This window comes from Crinia signifera, chromosome 2 (assembly GCF_055691185.1).
Source record: "Crinia signifera chromosome 2, ASM5569118v1, whole genome shotgun sequence".
Taxonomy (NCBI): domain Eukaryota; kingdom Metazoa; phylum Chordata; class Amphibia; order Anura; family Myobatrachidae; genus Crinia; species Crinia signifera.
Window position 1 is genome coordinate 15,951,355 of NC_139218.1, and position 17,377 is coordinate 15,968,731.

General features: G+C 47.6%; 2 protein-coding genes across 2 annotated transcripts in view; both read right to left on the minus strand.

Moving 5' to 3' along the window:
- The window catches only part of BTLA (B and T lymphocyte associated), a 75,783-nt gene that overhangs the window by 40,157 nt on the left and 18,249 nt on the right, over positions 1-17,377 (minus strand). The gene's annotated exons all lie outside the window — the stretch shown is intronic.
- On the minus strand, positions 1,535-15,464 carry LOC146059278 (uncharacterized). Its single transcript, XM_083171388.1, has 4 exons — positions 15,425-15,464; positions 9,934-10,050; positions 7,706-7,746; positions 1,535-1,732 (listed from the first exon to the last, which is right to left on the minus strand). Exons 1-4 carry the CDS (start codon positions 15,456-15,458, stop codon positions 1,535-1,537), a joined length of 390 nt encoding a protein of 129 aa, XP_083027514.1. The 5' UTR covers positions 15,459-15,464.

Sequence of the window (17,377 nt, forward strand, 5' to 3'; positions counted from 1 at the left end):
CATAATCATTACCCATCATTGCACCGGGCCTCCAACATCTACAAGAGACATTGGTACTTATTCTGGTTGGCTCGCAAGGCTGCAGCCTCTGTGGTGCATCTGATCTGTGGACACCCTGCGAGAAGCTGGCAAGCAGCTGTCATTCGTTGACATCAGTTGCCCGTCCCCCACACCCGCATCAATAGTACATCTGGAGGTACGCCACCCCCTAAAGACAGCCCGGCACAGATATCAGATAGCACATACACCAGCGCCTTTTTGTGGATATTCTTATGCCTTTTTTCTTGACTCACCAATCTGTCACTATACTGGAAGTGTCACTTAAAGCTCATTTTATTTTTACACATTGACATTCCGACACAGAAATGACACTTAACCTAACAACTCATACAGTCTCTGGTTGATTTTGTTGATTTTCTCAGCACAGATTGTTTCTTTTGGAAGATATTTTGGGGTTTTTTAGCCAGAAAAATAAAAAAAAATTCAGTTATTAAATTTATGAACCAATTCCCACAGAAAAGCTTGAGAACGAGCATTTCTTTAAATGCCAGAAGATCACAAAAGATTAACAGAAATGTAACAAAAAATGAATATAACCCTTTAAGGCGCTGTAACTGTATTGTAATAAAATACAGTATTCATATTTGTTCGCCAAAACGCAGGATACATTTGTATTCACTAAAACTGCAGCTAGAACAGTACGAGTGAGATTTAATAGGATGAGAGATTCAGAAAGTGAGAGATTTGGTAAGAAATCTCCAGTTATCTTTAAAGCGGCAATCATTAAATTTCAAAATCAAACTGGTTTTGCAGTGTAAATGATTGCCGCTTTAAATAAACTGGAGCTTTATCACCAAATCTCTCACTTTCTGAATCTCTCATCCTATTAAATGCGTTCAGTGGGGGCAGCATTCAGGGTCGGATTGGCCCACTGGTAAACCGGGCCATTTCACGGTGGGCCAGCCCAAAACTCTTTAAAAAGGGGCCGGCCTCGATCCCCCCTGGGCTGGCTGGGCCACGGCACTCTGCCCAAATCCAAAATGGCCACGGGAAGCTGCTGCGCATGCGCGCACAGCACCTCCCAGGGCTTTCAAGCTGCACAGCACCAGGCTCCCAGAAAGAAGCAGCAGCAGGTGAGCCGCCCCCAAAGTTCTCCCCGCGTGTGCATTACATACCGCTGCCACACCACCAGCAACCCCCCCGGCACGCAGTACATACGGCCGCCCCCACCCTCCCCCGCTCCTGGGCCGGAGTGAAGATCCAATCCGCCCCTGGCAGCATTTATCTGGTTGCTCGGCAGCAAATATATGCAGCCTAGGGAGCAGGTTTGAATTGGGCCCTTGTTTTCCATGACCAGGTATTTGGTATTATTTTCGGCAGTACAGTGTTTTATTCTGATGTTTTCTCAGCTTAATGGCAGATCTCCCGGTATAATAGTGAATAATTAGTTGGCGATGAGTCGGTGTAACGGGGAGAAGCTGCGGAACCAGGTTCTGTTGGTGGAAATCTCGCACATTTTTCATTTGAAATTCTGTCATTGTTCTACTTCCGCCGCGCTATCATTTCGGTCTTGGGGTAACGTAACGACCACTTCATATGCACAAGTGTCCGAGTCCACACCGATCATCACAAAGGATTCTGTAGGTGGATCTCCGTCATGGTGATAACAGATCTCATTGTGACGCTGTGCAGGAGTTACAGCAACGTTTTCCGAAGAAGCTCCAGATTTTGGCTGCAAAACATTAACCACCATTATTATTGCACTGAGATTTAGCAAAGGAGGGGATTGTGGTATAGGAAGGCGCCGGTCATCGCAGGCTTAGGGGGGTTATTATGGGTGATTTGCTCGTATTCGAATCGGATGCGAGTGAACCAGATTCCACCTTGCGAATCGGATGCGATTGGTGGTATGCCAGCCTGGCGTGCCTAGGAAAATGCTGAGAATGTCCGTGACGTTGTGTGTGCCGTCAGCTCCAGGCCGGATATGCCTGTATCCATCGCACCACCAAGTAAATCTCTGGCTGCTCTGAGCCTGGGATGACCGGTGACCAGTGTAGAAACCAGTCGATGGTGAGCCAATAAGCCCATAACTGCCAATTTACATATCGGAGCTGATTGGCTGGTGCATTCTCCAAGCATCATACATTTACCCTAATCTCCACCCTCGCCCTCTCTCCTGACCATCTATGACATCGATGGGAGGGGACAGAGCTCACACCAACTGTCATTACATTTAAACATGATGACCTCATTTTTATCAGCAATTGCTTTTATTATATAGATATACAGACTTTAAGATCAGTGCCAGTTTAAGCCTTAGGGGGCCCCGGGGCACTTTAGACCTTACTGGCCACAAACTGCACGGGAGAACATTACTCTGTCAAAAAACAGAGTAAAGGCAGTATAAACCTGGTCAATGGGTAATTGCAGGGGGATATATATATATATATATATATATGGGCAGGTGTGGTGCGGCACTCTTGGCATAATAAGACACACGAAGTCAGCTTGTGGTCAACGTTTCAATTTTATGAAAAAAATTGTCATCAGGATACAGTGAGCATACAACAGTGGGTTTAAATAGGTAAAAAACAAGGTGTGTCGGATGAGGGGGGTGTGTAGACACGCCCTCCCAGGTAAGGGCTGACGTCATACAGAATGGCGTCGGCAAACAGTGACGAGCTGGTTGCTGTGGAAACAAATATATACAATACAAGTACGTGCAATAGAGACACATTAAGTAAAAGTTACAAAATTCAATACAATAAAATTATATTACAGTTAATGGCATGAGGATAACAATGGGACAATAAAAGAAAGTATAGATCAGAGCAAGTATACATTTAGCGAAAGATAGAAAAGCAATTTGCTCATTTAACCCCCGTGGAGCAATAACACCAAGCCAGTGTATCCAGCGGGCTTCGCACTGGAGCAATTTTAGGGCACGATCACCACCCCTAATGGATGCAGGTATACAGTCGATCATGCGATATCTAAGGCTGGCTAATGGATGTTTAAGTTCAGCAAAGTGCCGTGCCACAGCCTGTTCGCTCTTACCTGAACTCAGTGCTTGCCTAATGGAACACCGATGCATGGCCATGCGTTCCTTAAACATACGTGTAGTTTTACCAATATATTGTAAACTACATGGACAAATGATTTGATATACAACGTATGTAGAAGTACAAGTGAAATGGTGCTGGATTTTAAATTGATGACCAGTGTGTGGATGACTGAATGTGTCACCAGTTAATAAAAATTGACATGTGACACATGTGCATCTAAAACATCCTTTTCTGCTAGGAATTAACCAATTACGATCAGGGGTCACAGGTTGAAATATCACATTGGTCTTTACTAATTTGTCGCGCAAATTGCTACCCCTGGAAAAACAGGGCATAATGCGCTTGTTAGCGAATGGAAGTGACTTATCATTTTGTACAATGGGCCACTGGGCCTTAATTACTTTCGTGATGGCAGGAGAGTTGACATTGAATTTATTGACCCAGGGGATGCCGGCATTGGTAGTGTCGACTTTACTTTTGGGGGTAAGTAATGAAATACGATCAAGGTTCACCATTTTCTGTTTGCACGCTTGTAAATGCTTTAGATCATAACCCCTTTTGCAAAGTCTGACTATCAGATCGTCAATTTGTTCTGAACATGTCGCTAAATCACTATTGATCCGTCTGAACCTAATCATCTGGGAGTACGCCAGTCCTCTGACCAGTGACTTAGGGTGACAGCTCTGAGGTTGGAGAAAGGTATTACATTAAAAAACAGAATTCTATACATATTAAAAAACAGAATTCTGACCCTAACTCTCTCTCTAACTATCGTCCTATCTCTCAGCTCCCATGCCTCTCTAAGCTACTGGAGAGACTTGTCTACTCTCGCATCACAAACTTTCTTAACTCTCACACCCTATTAGACCCGCTTCAGTCAGGCTTCCGCTCTCAACACTCCACTGAGACAGCACTGACTAAAGTGGTGAATGATCTGGTAACTGCTAAGGCTAAAGGCCATTACTCACTACTTATTCTTCTAGATCTATCTGCTGCATTTGACACTGTGGATCACACTCTTCTTGTAGAAACACTACACTCCCTAGGTCTTAATGATACAGTCCTTTCCTGGTTCACATCTTACCTATCTGATCGCTCTTTCAGCGTTCGCTTCTCTGACTCTACTTCCTCTTCACTACCTCTGTCAGTCGGAGTTCCGCAAGGCTCAGTCTTAGGTCCTCTGCTGTTCTCCATCTATACTTCCTCTCTTGGCAAACTAATAAGCTCTTTCGGATTTCAGTATCACTTATATGTGGATGATACTCAAATCTATCTATCAACCCCAGACTTGTCACCAGTGGTTTTGGGCCGAGTTTCAGAATGTCTCTCTGCCATCTCATCTTGGATGTCTTCCCGCCAACTCAAACTCAATATTTCAAAAACAGAATTACTTATATTCTCGCCAACTAAGAACAGTTACCATCCTGATATCTCCATCACTGTTGACAACTCGACCATCTACCCTACCCCACAAGCTCGTTGCTTAGGGGTCATCCTCGACTCTGACCTGTCCTTTCTTCCCCACATTCAATCTGTCTCCAAATCATGTTACATGCATCTAAAGAACATATCCAAAATACGACCGTATCTCACACAAGAAACTACTAAATCTCTTATACATGCACTCATTATATCCCGCATTGATTATTGCAATAGTCTCCTGACTGGTCTTCCCAAGAACAGACTCTCACCACTACAATCCATTTTAAATGCTGCTGCTAGGCTGATCTTCCTTGCAAGATGCTCATCATCTGCTGATCCGCTCTGCCAGTCCCTCCATTGGTTACCTGTATCTTACCGTATTCAATACAAGACACTTCTACTAACTTATAAAGCTATTAACCATACTGCACCAGCATATATCTCTCTACTTATCACAAAATATCTCCCATCTCGACCACTCCGCTCTGCACAAGATCTGCGTCTCTCTTCTGCACGGATCACCAGCTCCCATTCACTATTACAGGACTTTCATCGGGCTGCTCCCATCCTATGGAATGCCCTTCCTCGCACAATAAGACTCTCCAATAGCCTCCAAACATTCAAGCGTTCCCTGAAAACTCACCTCTTCAGGCAAGCCTATAATATTTAAGTTCTACATGCATAACCCTCTGAGGCACTTATGTATTACTGTATATAGCTACCCTTCTGGACTTGTAACTTGGTGGGACTGCTATGGTATTACTGGTGCCTGTCCTTGTGTTTCCACCAATATCCCTATAGATTGTAAGCTTGCAGCAGGGCCCTCCTACCTCCAAGTCTGTATGTTGTTACCCAGTTTGTTTTATCACTGTCTACTATTGTAAAGCGCAACGGAATCTGCTGCGCTATATAAGAACCTGTAAATAAATAAATAAATAAATAAATTACGGTCAGTCTCCTTCATGTAAATGCTGGTAACCAATTTGTTACCACTCTTGGACACATTTACATCAAGAAAGTGCACCTGTTCAGTGTCGATTTCATAGGTGAACTTAATCGTACTGTCTGATTTATTATGGTTGTCAATCATATTAGTCAGAGACAGACGGTCACCCCCCCATATCAGAAACAGGTCGTCAATAAAGCGCTTAAAGAAGATTATGTCATTAGCTACAGCCGGATCTGAAAAGAAAACATCGATCTCAACAATAAACATAAAAATATTGGCATACGCCGGTGCCACTGATGAACCCATAGAACAGCCTTGTATTTGCAGATAATAGTCATTGTTATAGATGAGGAAATTATTGCGTAGAATCAACTCCAATAAAGAAATAATAAAGTATATATATATATATATATATATATATATATATATATATATATATATATATATACACATACATACATACATACCACATAAAAAGCCTGGGTTTGTCCCTCTGCATCTTACTCTGGAGGACTGTAGAAGATCTCACAGTCCCACTGCTGCCTCTGATTAAAAACCCTCCCATGACTAGGCTGCTGCTGCTGTCCTCCATGGGCCTGAGAAGCATGTAATGAGCTCCACCAATCAGAGCTCAGCACATACCTCTCAGCCTCTGCCCTCTTATGCAGTGTCATGGGACTTAGTCAACTCCCAGTAATGCACTGTACACTTGTGCAGTCAGTGTGCCTTGGCACCCCATGCTCAGCACCATTAATCATTGTCACATTGGCAGATGTGGGCCCCTAGGTAGAGGGGGGCCCAGGGGTACTGACCCCTTTTGCCCCTGCTTTAATCCTGCCCTGTTTAAGATACAGGCACCCCTCATCAGCTGGAGAATTCAAGTACATTCTCTGGATTCTCTGCCAGGGGTGGCACAGATGATAATACCCTAAAGATGATGGAAATCCCTATGGTTGGATCATGAGTTTAGGACAGGGTTGCCGACACTCCCGGAATGTCCGTGAGACTCCCGGAATCCTGGGTCATCTCACGGACTCCCGGGAGAGGACCCTTTTCTCCCGCAGCCGCAGCGTGATCTTCTGCAATGTACATATGCGTTTGATCACGCCGCTGTCCCCATGACGCCGACAACGCGATGTCGCTGTGACTGCTCTGAAGAACTGCGGGTAAGTAGTACTCTCACCCGTCACGCTCACTCCCGGCTTACCAGCAAGGCTATGTAGCACAGCGTGACGCTCCAGCACACGGCGGCCGCTGCAGCAGCTCCTGGCTATATCCTGGGAAGATGCTGCTGCTGGCAGTGTAGGTGGCGCAGGGTGCGCGGCAGAGAAGCTCCTGAGCGGTGACACACGGGGCATTGGATTTGCTCCCTGCATCTCTCCCTGGTGTCTCCCAGCCTCTGACACCACTGGTTCTGTTCTTTTGTCCCTAGTGGGGGAAACTTCTGCGCTGATATACTGTAATATGCATCCAACTTCTGATTCAGTAAATCTTGGGGTACAAGTGTGCAATGTGAATGGACTGAGGGGCCTTACTGACACTTGCTTGGTCCTCTAATCCCACAATGTGATAGTAGAAAAACACCAAAGTGCCCATCTCCTGAGCTAATATGCACACCTGGAATATGTTTTAGTTATGCGTTTACTAAAAAAAAAGTAATTATGCCCTTTGTGTTTTTTGTTGTCGGATTCTCAGTATTCCCCCAAGGATTCCGAATTAACTATAATAAAATATTTAGTTTTGCTGCACAGAAGGCTTACTACCAATTATATAAGAGTTATGTAACCTTTGTCTCAGCCATGGCCCGCCCCCTGATGACACATGACCCGCCCCCTGATGACTCATGCCCCCCCAGCGACGCAAGGTCCGCCCCTAGAAATGCAAGGCCCGCCCCATACCTTTTAATTTTCTCCCTGAAATGATTTTTCAAAAGTAGGCAACCCTGGTTTAGGATCTGTTATCAGAAGTGATGACAAACACTAAGTAAATTCCAATAAATCTTAGGAAAGGAGACTGAAGGTTCCCCATATGCCGAGGGTGGATCCTGCCTGTCCGTGATACAGAAAATTCAAGTCATGCGCTAGGCGTGATTTGCGAATTCCCTTGGATAACCCTTGGATAGGTTTTAGCGATCCATTTGCAATTCATTTGTAGATTTGCACGCGGCATTTACTGTTTCTGTCTGGGCGGTGGTTTTATACTCACAGTCAACTTCTCAGATTATTGATAAATATGCCATAGAATGTCTGCAGGACACGAAGAAGCTTACCTGGCTAGATTTGGGGGGGCTTTGTGGTGGCTTGCTGCCTGCTGAAAGGAAAGGTAAAAGGGTGACTATGACCGTTATAATGAGGTAAGTAGTTATGTACAATCGATGGACACAGCCAGCAGTGTTATGAAAATACGGGGGAAATTTACTAAAGGAAATTTGTAAAAAATAGGTGTATTTGTATCCATAACACACTTATAACCAGGGCCATAACTAGGGGGGGGCTAGGGGGTCACGCGCACCGGGCGCTGGAGGGTGGGGGCGCTAGTCTGGTGTCCCGGCAGCGTGGTCCCTGGGATGAGCAGCGGGGGTCCGGGGACTGGTGGGTTAAGGCCATGTCCTAGCGGGGTCCCGGAGACTGGTGGGTTAACTCCGGCTCCTAGCGCTGCCGGACGGTGGGCGGGAGGCAGGTTTTGAAAAGACTTGCCGGACGCTGATTGGCTGAATTCAGCCAATCAGCGTCCGACAAGTTTTTTCAAAGTCATCAGCGCTTCCCGCCGCCAGGCAGATAGCGCTAGGAGACGGAGTGAGTGACGGCTGCCGCTACACCAGTCCCTGGACCCCTGGACGCTACACACAGGTATGTTGGCAGAGGGGGTCCAGGGACTGGTGTAGCGGCAGCTTTCATATACACAGCCGCTCGCTATTTGCCTGGCGGCGGGAAGCGCTGATGATTTTGAAAAGACTTGCCGGACGCTGATTGGCTGAATTCAGCCAATCAGCGTCCAGCAAGTCTTTTCAAAATATGCCTCCCGTCCACCGCCCGGCAGCGCTAGGAGCCGGAGTTAACCTTCTTCAGTCCCCGGACCCCCCCCCCCGCTGCCTGACCCCAAGGCAGTGATTTTTTTTTTTGTGTGTGTGTGGGGGGGGGGGCGTCCAAATGACTGCCGACCCGGGCGCCGAAACACCTAGTTTCGGCCCTGTATTTTCACACACATATTTTCGGGATAGTAAATGTCAAAAATGTGTTTCTGGATACAAATACACCTATTTTTTACAAATTTCCTTTAGTAAATTTCCCCCTACATCTACTTGAATATGCCTGACTCTCAAGGGTAAATTTACTAAGATTGAATGGGTATGAATGCATTAATTTGTACCCATTTGATCTGTTATACCCAGGTTAAACTTTAACAGGGGATTCTATGGAGCCACCAAGAGCTCCCCCGAAGCCCACTGCTGATTGGCTGGGGGAGGACCCGGTGTCTGACGTCACTGGCAAATCCCCCAGTTGGTGGAGGAGCCCCAAGTGTAAACACACTTGGGGCTCCTCTAGTTCGTTATGGATATGGGGTACCTGCGGAAGGAAAGCATACTCACGGGGGTCCTCCAGCGTAGATCATGTCCTCTTCAATCCAAGTAGGCACCAGGGACTTGGCAAAATAAAAAAATGCTAATTGGCCGCTAGGTTGCCGATAGTGCTATTCGGGGGGGGGCGCAGGATGTAAACACATAAATTATCCGACTTCTCCCAAGTCCGTACATGGTATCGCATACAGCGTTTTTTTTATTTTACCAAACCACTGGATGCCTACTTGGATTGAAGAGGACATGATCTACACCGGAGGACCTGGTGAGTATAGTTTCCTTCCACAGGTACCCCATATATATCAGGGTTGCCAACCCTCCCGGAATGACCGGGAGGATCCCGAAAATCAGGTCCCCCTCCCGGCTCCCCGGAAAGGTGGGCAACCCTCCCGGATTCTGGCGGTCCCCTTCCCCCCTCATTTACCTGGGGGCAGAAGCTTGAAATTACCGCGATTTGCGGCGTTTCGGCAGAAGGGGCGGGGCTAAATATGCAAATCTGGCATATTTAGCTCCGCCTCCTCGTTGGGGACCCGCATATTGCGGGATTTGCATCACTGGGGGCAGGGACTGATGATGTCTCCATCAGGGCCCGCCCCCAGAAGTGATGCTGACAGTCTCCTCTCCGGGGTTCTCCCAGAGAGGAGACTGCTCGTTGCGCTCGGCACACTAATTTATTCTCCCTCTATGGGTGACGTGGACACTCATAGAGGGACAAAGTGCCGGGATTCTGGCGTCGGGATACTAACTGCATCCCATTGGAGATGTCTCCTGTGGTCCCTCCTTCATACATACAGGGAATGGCTTATATTTGTGGCTGACTCTGTGGAAATAGCCGCAGATATGTAATGATAAAGTGAGATTGCGTGAATATAACTCATGCTGCTGCAGCGATGTAATTAACTGTAGAGAGAGCCATTTACCTTTGATTCTTACGAGATAACAATATATCAGGGAGTAAACCACAACGACGATAAATATCCGAACAGATGTATAAAAGTACAGGGTCCCTATTTTACTTGTGGATGGAATAATGCGATCTGAAAGACCAGAAGAAAATAAAGATTACACGGAAATTCTGTGAGTCTGCTATTTGTTACCTAGAAGTCATTGTGTAATTCACATGAGTCTCCAAGTCTGCAACGCAAGCTCGCCATCTACAGCATGGAGTCATAACTGCAACTAAAAACCCATCTCTCATCTCGAACAGTAGTGTCAAACTCATGGCCCTCCAGCTGTTGTGGAACAACACATCCCAGCATGCCCTGCCACAGTTTTACCAATCCATTATATAACATCTATGGCAGGACATGCTGGGATGTGTAGTTCAACAACAGTTGGAGGACTGTAGATATTGGGGTCCTGAGACTGGAGAGACATATGGGAGGGGCATTAAACAAGAGATATATGGGGGGGGGGGGGGGCATGATGCTGAAGAGATATATAGAATGTGACGGCAGATAAGAACCACTTGGCCCATCTAGTCTGCCCCTTTTTTTAAACATGTTACCTCAAACCATATTTGATCCTTATTGCTTTGTAAGGATATCAATATGCCCATCCCAAGCATGTTTACATTGTACTACTGTATTTGCCTCTACCACCTCTGATGGGAGGCTATTCCACTTATCTACTACTCTTTCTGTGAAGTAATTCTTCCTCAGATTTCCCCTGAATCTTCCTCCCTCTAGTTTCAGCGCATGTCCTCGTGTTCTGCTGCTCCTCTTCCTGTGAAGAATGTCTCCCACCTGTACCTTGTTAAAACCCTTGATATATTTGAAAGTTTCTATCATGTCCCCCTTTCCCTTCTCTGCTCCAAACTATACATATTAAGATCTTTTAGTCTTTCCTGGTACGTTTTGTGATGTAGGCCATGCACCATTTTAGTTGCCCTTCTTTGTACAGTCTCTAATGTATTTATATCCTTCTGGAGATATGGCCTGCAGAACTGAACACAATACTCTAGGTGAGGTCGTACCAATGACCTATACAGTGGCATTATTACTTCTTTCTTTCTACTGCTGATACCTCTCCCTATGCAACCAAGCATCTGACTTGCCTTCTTCATTGCTTTGTTACATTGCCTACCTGCCTTTAAGTCCCCTGAAATAGTGACACCTAGATCCCTCTCTTCCTCAGTAGTTTCCATTATAGTGCCATTTATTCTATATTTAGTCTTTGGATTTTTGAGACCCAAGTGCATGATTTTGCTTTTTTGGCATTAAACTGTAGTTGCCATGCTGTTGACCATTCCTCTAATCTACCTAGATCCTCAACCATTTGTTTTATCCCTCCTGGTGTGTCTACCCTGTTGCATACCTTTGTGTCATCTGCAAAAATGCAGGGACATGAGACAAGAGAGATATGTGGGCATGAGACTGGAGAGACATGGGGGGCATGAGACTGGAGAGACATATGGGAGGGGCATGAGAGGAGAGAGATATGGAGGCATGAGACTGGAGAGACAAGGGGGCATGAGACTGGAAATACATATGGAAGGGGCATGGGACAAGAAAGATTTGGGAGGCATGAGAATGGAGAGACATGGGGGGCATGAGACAAGAGAGTTATGGGGGCATGAGACAAGAGAGACAAGGGGGCATGAGACTGGAGAGACATTGTGGGGATGAAAGTGGAGAGATATATGGGAGGGGCATGAGACAAGAGAGATATAGGGGGCAGTGGCGTAACAATAGAGGGTGCTGGGGATGCAGTTGCTATGGGGCCTGGCAGCTGGGGGGCCTGGGGCCAAGCAAACATCCCCTGCACCGTTTTAATTTTTAAGTAAGGCTGCGGGCAGTGGCAGGCTGACAGCGCCGCTGTCCCGTGTCCCAGGGACAGCGCAGCACTGTGAAAGTGGTCGTCCAGACTCCAACTAGTCGGTCCTGGGGCTCAACATCACTCTCTAGTAGTAACCAGCCCCAGCGCAACATACAAAAGCGCCTGTGCACAGTTTCCGGTGATGTGCGCCGGTGTGCAGACCGGCGCGGTGATGAGGACTCGGGAGACCCAGCTGCCTGCGCAGTTTCCGGCACTGATGTGCAGTGGGGAGACAAGGCGCGGGAGACACAGTGTGGGTGCATCTCCCGGCTCATGATGCAGACACCCGGCACTGTGGAGCTCATGTGGTGTGCTGTGGAGCCCCGACAGTGCGGAGACCCGGCAGGGTGCCAGAGGTACCGTCATCTGCCCTGGGGCTTTACACAGCGGCACCTTTACTTTGTTCTGGGGGGGGTTGTAATTACACTGGTGCACCTGTAGGTAATGGGGTAAGGTAGCAGTTATATAGCGCCATCAGTCTCTCTCTCTCTCCCCCTCTTTCTTCACTGCTCTCTTTCCTACTGCACATCAGCCCAAACTCTCACTCCACCTGTCTCTCTGCCCTAGTCTTAGTCCTCTCTCCTCCCCACGCTTCCCCCTCTCTCTTTCCTCCATCTCCTCTTTCTCTCTCTCTCTAGCAGTCTCCAACCCCTCTTTTACCTGTTCTCTCTCTCTCTCTCTCTCTCTCTCTCTCTCTCTCTCTCTCTCTCTCTCTCTCCCCGACACTGTTTCTCTCCTGACACTCACTCTTTCTTCTGGTGCAAGCCCCCCCCGGTCATTGTAGTGCCATTAGGTGGGCCCCGTCCAAGATTTTGCTATGGGGCCCACATCATTCTAGTTACGCCTCTGATGGGGGGCATGAGACAACAGAGGTATGGAGGGTATGAGACTGGAGAAATATATGGGAGGGGCATGTGAGAAGAGAGATATGGGGTCATCAAACTGGTGAGACATATGGGAGGGGAATTAGAGGAGAGATAAGTGGGCATGAGACTGGAGAGACATAGGGGCATGAGACTGGAGAGATATATTGAAGGGGCATGAGACAAGAGAGTTATAAGGGCATGAGACTGGAGATACAATGGGGCATGAGACTGGAGAGATATATTGAAGGGGCATGAGACAAGAGAGTTATAAGGGCATGAGACTGGAGATACAATGGGGCATGAGACTGGAAATACATATGGAAGGGGCATGGGACAAGAAAGATTTGGGAGGCATGAGAATGGAGAGACATGGGGGGCATGAGACAAGAGAGTTATAGGTGCATGAGACAAGAGAGACAAGGGGGCATGAGACTGGAGAGACATTGTGGGCATGAAAGTGGATAGATATATGGGAGGGGCATGAGACAAGAGAGATATGGAGGGCATGAGACTGGAGAAACATATGGGAGGGGCATGTGAGAAGAGAGATATGGGGGCATCAGACTGGAGAGACATATGGGAGGGGCATTAGAGGAGAGAGATATGTGGGCATGAGACTGGAGAGACATGGGGGCATGAGACTGGAGAGATATATTGAAGGGGCATGAGACAAGAGAGTTATAAGGGCATGAGACTGGAGAGACAAATGGAAGGGGCTTGACAAGAAAGATATGGGAGGCATGAGAGGGGAGAGACATGGGGGGCATGAGACTGGAGAGACACATGCGAGGGGCATGAGACGAGAGAGAGATATGGTGGGCCATGAGACTGGAGAGACATGGTGGCATGAGACTGAAGACACAGATGTGAGGGGCATGAGACAAGAGAGGTATTGGAGGCATAAGAATGGAGTGACATGGGGGGCATGAGACTGGAAAGACATATGTAACTAAAATAAGACATTGTTTCCCCAGCTCACTGAATGGTATTAGTAACCAATTATGAACACTACATGATAATAGAAGATATTGGTAATAGAATAGAAGATATTGGTAACATATACCTGCGCAGGTGTGTGATATGCCCCCAAGCCACTTCAAGTCTTCTCTGTATATTGGGGGTCCCTAGCGCTATATTTCAGTGCCTGGTGCAGCACCCCAAAAAACTAGCATAAGCTAGAAAGCTCAGTGCGGCACACCAGTGAAAAACTATAGTGTGAATAAATATTAGTGATAAGAAGCCGAAGCTATGTATAGAGAGAGAGAGAGAGAGAGAGAGAGAGAGAAAAGTAATTAAAATATTAAAGAAATAGTGTTAGTGAGGAAAAAAAAAAGTGTTAATAGAATGTAAGGGTATGTCGCACTAGAGCCTCCCAGCCCAACCAGTCCAGGGGAACCGCACCCCACACCACCATTACCCTAAATTTGGTAAATACCTGCGCAGGTACAGTATAAGTAACTAATATCTCTGAATTCTATTATCATGTAGTGAAAATGCAAATTTGAGGATATGTGCGAATTTGTGTTAAAAAAAAAATGGTGTGAGGTCCCCCTTCCTGAGCATAACCAGCCCCAGGCTCATTGAGCCAGACCTGGTTCCAAAAATACGGGTTCAAAAAAATCTGGGGGTCCCCGGTATTTTGAAACCAGCACCGGGCTCCAACAGCCCGCGGTGTCGTGCCACACCCAGGCGACACTTTTTACATAAGGTCCCCCGGCTGAAACATGAGCACCGTGGCTGGTCAGCCTTGGACAGGGTACCTTGAGGAATGGGGACCCCCCCAATAAAGGGGTCCCTCCCCAGGCTTCACTCGTCCAGGGCTGAAGCCTGGGGCTGTCACCAGCGTCCCAGGGCCTTGGACGCCGGCCTGATAGGGTTAAACCAATCATTCCTAATATTGCTTTATACAGGTGAACTACAAGTGCCAGCAGGCCTCCCCCGCATACTGGGACTTGGATCTGCGCAGGAGAAAGCTGGCTCACCCCACTGTCAGTGTGGGGTGAGCTGGCTCTGCATTCAATGCAGAACTTTACATCCTTCATTTGGAATACATATGGATGCTCGGCGGTCAGAAAACAAACAGCAGCATCCCAATGGAGAGAATCTCAAGAGGGATCTTGTAAGTATAGTTACCATCTACCTGCAGGGAAGCCGAGAGGGGGGGGGGAGGGTTAGTATGAGTGTCTCACTGACAGCGTGTGAGATTACAGTTTTTAGAATTTTCTTTCACCCTCCTCTAAACATTTTGGGGGTGTGGCCTAAGTGTGGGAGGTTCCCACACGTAGGCCACGCCCCCAAAATTTTACCGGGGCCCGGCATTCCTCTCGACTGCCCTGCCTGCCTGCACCTAACCCTCATGGGGCAGCCTATCCATAACCCTCCCCGTGAGTGCCATAGCCTTACCTTCCTATCCCACAGCCTAACCCTCTATCTGCATAGCTAACTGAACCCCCCTGCTTAGTGCCTAACCCTCTCTCCCTGCAGCCTGACCCTAATACACCCCTGAGTGCCTATCCCTCGCTCTGCACCCATAACCTAATACGCCCCCTAGTGCCTAAACCGAAGCCTTCCCATCCCGCTCCCTCCCCGACCTCACCCTCCCTGGCATACTTCCGATCGGGTGTCGGTTGGATGTCCGTCTTCTGGCTGCGAGTCAGGTTTCCGACCATCAGTATTTCAAACACCTTAAATACTCTGGCAACCAAAAAGACCTTGAAAGAGCACTTACCGGGCGTCGTCAGGTTCCCAGATGTAGTCTTCATATTTACAGCTGGAAGCAAAGCAGAATAAATCAGTAACTGAATCTGGCAAAGGGAACATTACTCAGAGAACAACAGGTGCATTTATTGTGTATGTCACCTGGTCAGCATCCTGTTGCTGAAGGACTGAGACAAAGAGAAGCCTCTTAATGATACGACTGTACAGTTTGTCTACAGCATGAGATGAGAGAGATATGGGGGGTGGGTGTGAGACTGGAGATATTGGGGGCATGAGACTGGAGAGACATATGTAAGGGAATGCGATGAGAGAGATATGGGGGGCATAAGTCTGGAGAAACATGGGGGGTCATGAGCCCGAAGAGACATTGGGGCATGAGACTGGAGAGACATTCAGGGCATGAGACTGGAGAGACATTGGGGGAACGAGACTGGAGAGACATACGGCAGGGGCATGACTCAAGAGAGATATGGGGGGCATGAGACTGGAGAGACATTGGGAGCATGAGACTGGAGAGATATGGGGGCATGAGACTGGAGAGACATATGAGAGGGGCATGAGACTGGAGAGACATTGGGAGCATGAGACAAGAGAGATATGGGGGCATGAGACTGGAGAGACAAGGGGAAATGAGATAGAAGAGACATATGGAATGGGCATGAGACAAGAAAGATATAGAAACAATGAGACTGGAGAGACATGGGGGTTTAAGACCAGAGAGACACATGAGATAAGAGAGTTATGGGGGCATGAGACTTAAGAGACATTGGGGGCATGAGACAAGAGAGATATGGGAGGCATGAGACTGGAGAGACATATGGGAGGGGTATGAGAGGAGAGAGATATAAGAGCATGTGATTTGAGAGACATATGGGAGGGGCATGAGACAAGAGAGATATGGGGGCATGAGACTGGAGAGACATGGGGGGCATGAGACTGGAGAGACATATGGGAGAGGCATTAGACAAAGAGAGATATGGGGGCATGAGACTGGAGAGAAAGGGGGGGCATGAGACTGGAGAGACAAATGGGAGGGGCATGAGAAGAAAGAGATATGGGGTAATGTGATTTGAGAGACAAATGGGAGGGGAATGAGAGGAGAAATGGGGGCATGAGACTGGAGAGACATTGTAGGCATGAAATTTGAGAGACACATGGAAGGGGCATGAGACAAGAGAGTTATGGGGGCATGAGACTGGATAGACAAGGGGGGATGAGAGTAGAGACATATGGAAGAGGCATGAGACAATAAAGATATGGGAGGTGTGAGACTGGAGAGACATGGGGGTATGAGGCTGGAGAGACACATGGGAGGGGCATGAGAAAAGAGAGTTATGGGGGTATGAGACTTGATAGACATTGAGGGCATGAGACTGGAGAGATATATGGGAGGGGCATGAGACAAGAGAGATATGGGGGGCATGAGACTGGAGTGACATGGGGGGATGAGACTGGATAGACATATGGGAGGGGCATGAGACAAGAGCCATATGTGGGGCATGAGACTGAAAAGACATATAGGTGGGGCATGAGTGGAGAGAAGTATAGGGGCATGAGACTGGAGAGACATGGGGGGCATGAGACTGGAAAGGCATATGGAAGGGGCATGAGACAAGAAAGATATGGGAGGCATGATACTTGAGAGGCATGGGGGCATGAGACTGTAGAGACACCTGGGAGGGCATAAGACAAGAGTTATAGGGGCATGAGACTTGAGAGACATTGGAAGCATGAGACTGGAGAGATATATTGGAGAGGCATGAGAGATATGGGGGCATGAGACTGGAGAGACATTGGGGGGCATGAGAGTGACTGGAGAGACATGGGGGTATGAGACTGGAGAGACATAACGGAGGGGAACGAGAGGAGAGAGATATGGGGGCATGACACTGGAGATACATGGGGGCACGAGAGATACTGGAGAGACATGGGGTATGAGAGTGGAGAGACAAGGGGGGGCATG

Coding starts and splice junctions, on each gene's coding strand:
- LOC146059278 (XM_083171388.1), bottom strand. CDS start 15,458: ATGAAGACTACATCTGGGAACCTGACGACGCCCG. Junction 10,051..15,424: donor TGGGAACCTGACGACGCCCG/GTAAGTGCTCTT, acceptor CTGGTCTTTCAG/ATCGCATTATTCCATCCACA. Junction 7,747..9,933: donor TTATCTCGTAAGAATCAAAG/GTAAATGGCTCT, acceptor CTTTCCTTTCAG/CAGGCAGCAAGCCACCACAA.